The following is a 7,108-nucleotide window of genomic DNA, read 5'->3' as shown; positions in this document are numbered from 1 at the left end:
TTAATTTTGTCGCGTTTTGTCCCAAATTCAGTGGAGATTCTTGGGTGGAATTTCTTGAAAAAACTATTCCGGGAGAATTTTTCAGAAATTTTGTGCAAACCAAGGCTATCCTCTACCGAAACTTATGAAATTTCGGCCTAATTTCTGCAATTTCATTCTGGGTCCGTATTGCGCTGAAAAAATGCACATAAGCATTTTCGTATGTTGTTTGCACCCAGGCAAGGAGGCACGTCCATAAACAAATCACAAAAAGATGATACGGAGAACAAAAGCCAGGACGTTTTCTTTTCGGAAAATCAGTTTTGTTCACTCTCGGTCTGGGACTTATTACTCCTTACTCCTTGGGTATTTTGGTCTAAAAATTTTACCAGACATTCGTCACTGTGTCTATTGAGTTTTGGCTGAGGTTTGAGCCACAGATTCGTCCCACAATATTGGCAATAAATTTTTTATTCGTCACTGCCAGGGCTGAAAGATAGGTTCGTTTTTGTGTGAAACTGTTTGATTTTTATCATGGGTGAATACTCATCCGTTTGACTTGAAATTTGTCGCGTTTTGTCCCAAATGCAGTGGAGATTCTTGGGTGGAATTTCAGGAAAAACTATTCCGGGAGAATTTTTCATAAATTTTGTGCAAACCAAGGCTATCCTCTACCGAAACTTGTGAAATTTCAGCCTAATTTCTGCAATTTCATTCTGGGTCCGTATTGCGCTGAAAAAAATTCACACCAGCACTTTCGTATGATGTTTGCACCTAGGCAAGGAGGCACGTCCATAAACGAATCACTAAAAGAAGATACGGGGAAGAAAAGCCTGGACGTTTTCTTTTCGGAAAATCGGTTTTGTTCACTCTCGGTCTGGGACTTACTACGCCTTACTCCTTGGGTATTCTGGACTGAAATTTTTACCAGACATTCGTCACTGTGTCTATTGAGTTTTGGCTGAGGTTTGAGCTCCAGATTCGTCCCACAAGATTGGCAATAAATTTTTTATTCGTCACTGCCAGGGCTGATAGGAAGGTTCGTTTTTGTGTGAAACTGTTTGATTTTTTTCGTGGGTGAATACTCATCCGTTTGACCTAAAATTTGTCGCGTTTTGTCCCAAATTCAGTGGAGATTGATGGGTGGTATAGGATAGGATCGAAATGGCTCTAATACCATGTTACAAAGTGGACTTTAAACATAACTCAACCCCATAAAACCGGCTCAATGAGTTGAGGATTTCACCCACTTGTATACAATGAATTTTCTTTATCTCTAGTCGATGTGGGATCTCCAACATGTTGTATGGTTAGAACATGTTTTAAAAAATATACTTTTTAAAATAAAATTAACTAAGTTTTAAGTTTCATAAATTAGAGTGTTTTTAATTAATTTTTTATTTAAAAATTGTTTTATTGAATATCTAAAAAATATTCAATTGAGTTTTTTTTTAAATTTTTTCTATTAACGAGACTGAGGTAACTATTATTTTGCCTTGTCATCTAATCATTTGTTTTCATGTGAAAAAAAAATACTTATTTAAATTTTAAGTTAAAATGTAAGTATTATTTCAATTATGTTCTTATTAAACATTTTTATTCTATTGAATTTAAAAAAAAATATTTTTTAATTAAATTGACACCTATTGATATGATATAATTTGATTTTGCAATTTCAAGCAGAATATAAACTTGAACAATACAAAAAATAAAGATATAAAATCATAATTATCTTTATTAAATATTATTATTTAGTGTCACATGGTTGATTTGATTCTTTTATATTTAATTTTGTAAAATAAAACTGTATCTCTTTCTACAAATAACTAGGATTCCAAATTTTTTTTCTTTTGATCGTCCAAATTTATATTATTACAATTTAAACTACAAAATCAAATTATCACAAATGATAAATACTCAATTAAAAAATAAAAAAATTATATATTTACTATAACTAAAATTTAACAGAAAATTAATTAAAAATATTCAAACAAAAATTATAAAAGACTTAAAACTTAATTAAATTAATTTTCTTATTTTTCATGTAGAAAAGTGTAAACAATCATACAAAATAAACGTAAAACGTCAGAAACTTGATTGAAATATGTAAATCCTCAGTCAAACAAAATTTTAATAAATTAAAAAATACAAATTTATAAGACGTGTAAAATTAAGTCTAAAATTATCATATATAATTTTCTTAAAGTCAAACTCCTCGAAAAAATTCTTAGGGAAGACCAAAATGTGAGACAAACAATATATTTGGGTGATTGGAGCGAGTCCTGAAGATAAATTTATTAATTTTTTTGAATTTTTATCGATTTTTTTTTTTAATGATATGAATAATTTTTTTCATTAGCATTAAATAAATAAAATTAAATGAGATAGTGTTCCAACTTTTATAAAAAAAAAGTTATAAAGTGTAGTATCTGTTAATTTCAAAGTTTCTTGGTAAATTATGAAAGTTTTCAAAAAAAACACTACTTGATCAGTTAATTTGCACCAAAGAAGAATAAAATATATAAGAAAACTAGGCATATCTTTTAAAACATGCCACAATTAAGTATCTTCCTCCCTGCATACTATTGAAACTGTAAAAGGATGATATGAATAATACTTCCAGTGAGAGAATTCATTTAAAAAAGAAAAGCATCTTATTCATCCTTCTCTCTCTCTCTTTGTGCTGATCAAAATCTGATCCTAAAGTGTGTAACCGTCACACAAGTGTCAAACATGCGACTTGGGTTTTGAATGACTCATCCGAGATCCTGATTTCTAGGTAATTGAATGGTTTCGACCTAAAAGTTTCTTGGTAAATTATGAGTAATTGTCCTGTACTAATTCATTTCTGTTTGACATATGATGAACTAGTTTACTAGTTTATGAACTATTCTTTTCCTCCAAACTAAGCTAAAAAGTCTCGTACACGACAGAACAAAATAAACTCTCACCTAATGTTCATTGAAATTAATGTTTTATTTAATTAGCTTTATTAGTGGATCCAATGTATGAAACAAATAACGGCTCTCTGAGGTTGCCACATAATTTGTTCGTAGTTACTTAGCTCTTTAATTTGCAAATACGTTCCCAGTGGTTTTTGACGTGAGTGAAGTTTTCTAACACGTAAAGCAAGTTTTGAGCTGAATATTATATGTTCTGCAGTGTCCTTTGGAGTTCCTTATAATTCGTATTGAAAAGTCCGTGGTCAACGTCAACACCCCTTGTTCTCCGTTTGCAGACACACCACACGGTAACAAACAGCCTTGCACTTTGTAAGTTGCAAATGTTGTTTCCTCAGTTTTTCATACACAAATCCTCTATTTAAACACCTTATATTCTTCCAATTCTTTCATCCCAAACACTACTCAATATCATTACACACTGTTAGTTATTTTCATATACGTATATTAATTACATAGTTGTGTGCAGTTAAGTCACGTACGTGCTCTAAAACTCAGATATGGCGGCAAAACAACACAAACTCACCTTGGAGATTACACTTATGTCGGGAGAAAATATAAGTGTAGATCGAAATTCAATAGCGGAGAAGGCATATGTTGTTGTTCGTGCCGAGTCTCTGAACTGTTGCACGACTAAAATGGTGAATGGAGATGATGGAATGCATGCATGGAATGAAAAAATATTGTTAGAGGTTCCTTCATATGCAAGGTCTGTTACCTTTGAGGTCCAAAGCAAGAAATTCAAAGGAGTTCGCCCTGTTGGGGTAGCAAGGATTGCTCTTTCAGATTTACTTATCGACAAAAACGATAATGTTTTGTCCGAAAGTGTGTCTCAAATGTTTTGTTACGGTTTGAGGAATTGGGAAGGTCGACGTAATGGGATTATTCATTTCTCAGTAAGGGTGATGAATAACTTGTCTTCAGAAACAAAACAAGAGAAAGACATAAAGATGATGAAATTTAGAGAAATTGAGAATGGAGTTATAGGGTTTCATGTCAATCCTAGGAAACCAAGAAATGTTGTCATTGGCATTCCTTGTTAAGGTTTTTTCTTATGGAGGTAGAGTTCTCCTTCAATTCCCCTCACCCTTTCTCTTTTCTTTGAGTTTATGTTCAAAAGAAGAATGGTTATTGAAATTAAATATCTTGTTTGATTGTAACTTATCTATGAATATCAGTCTCTACTATAAAATAGCTTATTTCTCTTCCCTAATTTTGCTAAAGTATTCAAATATTATACTTTTCTCATCTCTTATTTTGATGGCATGTACAAAGTTTTGATAGGACTATGGTGAATTTGACCTAATAATAATTTCAAAATATTTAAAATAAGATTGGATTAACACCACTTATCCATAAAACAAACTAACCTTATTAAGTTAAAGCGTCTGATAAAAAAATAGTTAAAGCGTAGGATGGAAAAAAATATACGTACATTTATAATTAAAACATATTTTATATCATGCAAATGTTGAGATACTTATGAATATAAATATAATACCACAATAGAGTTGTTGATCAAGATTCTGAACTACTAAGAATAATTTATTTAAAAACAATAAATATTAATAACAAATAATATATGAGTATGTATAATTTTTATACAAATAGATTTGATAGTAAGGATGTAAAAAATATGATTCAATATATTTAGTTGTAATTTAAAAAAAAATAGCACTTGCAACCATCAATCCTCATTTTCACTCTCATCATATATAAAAAATATTAATTATTAAGAAGTTGTATTGTTAAAATATGTTTTAAAAATATACTTTTTAGAATTAAGGTTAATTAAGTTTTAAGTTTCATAAATTAGAATATTTTTAATTAACTTTCTATTAAAAAAATTTATTGAATATCTAAAAAAGTTATATTTTTCAATTGACTATTTTTTTTTTAATTTTTCTATCATGCATTGTCATCTAGTTATGTGTTTTCATATGGAAAATAGAAAAATGACTTAATTAAATATTAAATTTCTCATAAATTTAAGTAGTATTTCAATTGATTTCTCTTTAAATATTTTTATTCTATTGAGTCTTTAAATTTTTATATTTTTTAATTGAATTCTCACATAGATATGATAGTTTGATTTTACCATTTCAAGCAATACAAACTTGACATTACAAAAAATAAATATATAAAATCATAATTATCTTTATTAAATATTATTATTTAGTGTCACATGGTTGATTTGATTCTTTCATATTTAATTTGTAAAATAAAACTATATCTCTTTCTAGAAATAACTAGGATTCCAAAATTTTATTTCTTTTTATCGTCCAAATTTATAATATTACAATTTAAACTACAAACTCAAACTATCCTCAATTAAAAAATAAAAATTGTATACATTTACTATAACTAAAATTTTATACATTTCCTGATTTCTATGTAATTGAATGGTTTCGACGTAAAAGTTTCTTGGTAAATTATGAGTAATTGTCCTGTAATAATTCATTTCTATTTGACATATGATGAACTAGTTGACTAGTTTATGAACAATTCTTTTCCTCCGAACTAAGCTAAAAAGTCTCGTACACGACAGAACAAAATAAAATTAATGTTTTATTTAATTTGTGGATCCAATGTATGAAACAAATAAAGGCTCTCTGTTGTTGCCACATAATTTGTTCGTAGTTACTTAGCTCTTTAATTTGCAAATACGTTGCTAGTGGTTTTTGACGTGAGTGAAGTTTTCTAACACGTAAAGCAAGTTTTGAGCTGAATATTATATGTTCTGCAGTTTCCTATGGAATTCCTTATCATTCGTATTGATTTCTCAGGTTGGTGTACCACACTTGCCTTATTTATTCATCTATGACTATATAAAAAAAATTGTATAAAATATGTGGAAGTTTTTTTTAATTAATTTACATCTAAACATATGATCCTAGATAATTTTTTATTGCTGATAAAAAAAATGGAATATCTTAATAAATTATTTCAGTTTGCTCTTTATTGCTTGACTTTTACCGTTTCATGGTGAAGTTCATTGGGAAGATTTCTAGAAGCTTATGGTAATATCATTAATTAGCAAACCTCGTTTTTTCGTGTTCACATATAGCGTAATCTTGCGTGTGATAATTTTGAAATAACAAAAGTTATAAAAAGTTGTATTAGAGGATGAAAGTATCAAAATACATCCTCATTACTATTATCCAAAGATAAACAATTCACAAGGAATAAAACACTATACGTCAATAACCTTGTAGGATAAGTGGCTACTATTGATTCGAAGATTAAATAAGTTGCTTATAATTATTATTTTTATCAGCACTTGTCAACGGTTATTGATGAGATATATATAATCAACTTTCTTTGGGAAAAATCTTGATTGAAAGCGTCATGGTTGGAACCATTCATGAAGTAAAAAAGGGATGTGCAGAGCTGTATGTTGTATGTGTTAAGTGTGTTTGTTTATGTGTTTGTATCATGTTTGTGAATGTGTGTAATCTTTAATCTTGGTTGTTGTTTTTTGATTTGATAGATTTCTTGTTCAGTGGTACTATGGATATTAGTATATTATAAAATTGTTGATACAATTTATATATTATATGTTATTTGACTACAAAATAATGGGCACATCAACCATCACAAATTACTAATGTTAGAGGGAAGAAGTTAAGAAAAAAGAATTAAAAAATAAGGAAAAGCTATAAAGGAACGAAAAATAAGAAAACAAATTGAGAATATCATTATTAACTTAAATATATATATATATATATATATATCACATTCTTACAGAGAACAAATTTTTAATCATATACTATTAAGAAAATATTAATTATCAAATTATACAAGAGAATAAGAAATATCTCTTTTTCTTATCATTTTTTATATATAATTTTCTTATATCATAGTCTGATACTCGTACAAGACTTCACTGTCGAGCAAATTCAGCAATTGGCAAATGATATTTACTCGCTCAACAAAAGTGACATTTTTGTTAGCTCTGCAGGTAAAAGTGACATTTTTGTTAGCTCTGCAGGTAAAAGTGTTACGTTTGTTAGCTCTGCATGTTTGTTTGCTCATAACTCGTCTATTAATTATGCTTTTACGAAACCATGGATTTTGGATAGCGGAACAACCAATCACGGTAAATCCTCACAATTTTTCACACACACTTCATCATCATTTATTCCAAATGTTAATCTGTCTATCGGCTC

At 28.9% G+C, this 7,108-nt stretch overlaps 1 protein-coding gene across 1 annotated transcript; it reads left to right on the top strand.

Annotated features, from left to right (window-relative positions):
• The first annotated feature begins 3,439 nt into the window (after positions 1-3,439).
• On the top strand, positions 3,440-3,982 carry LOC137809397 (uncharacterized). Its single transcript, XM_068610516.1, has one exon. The coding sequence runs from the start codon at positions 3,440-3,442 to the stop codon at positions 3,980-3,982; it is 543 nt and encodes a 180-aa protein (XP_068466617.1).
• Positions 3,983-7,108: the final 3,126 nt, after the last annotated feature.

This window comes from Phaseolus vulgaris, chromosome 2 (genome assembly GCF_000499845.2).
Source record: "Phaseolus vulgaris cultivar G19833 chromosome 2, P. vulgaris v2.0, whole genome shotgun sequence".
Taxonomy (NCBI): domain Eukaryota; kingdom Viridiplantae; phylum Streptophyta; class Magnoliopsida; order Fabales; family Fabaceae; genus Phaseolus; species Phaseolus vulgaris.
This window is presented reverse-complemented; position numbering and strand designations above follow the sequence as displayed.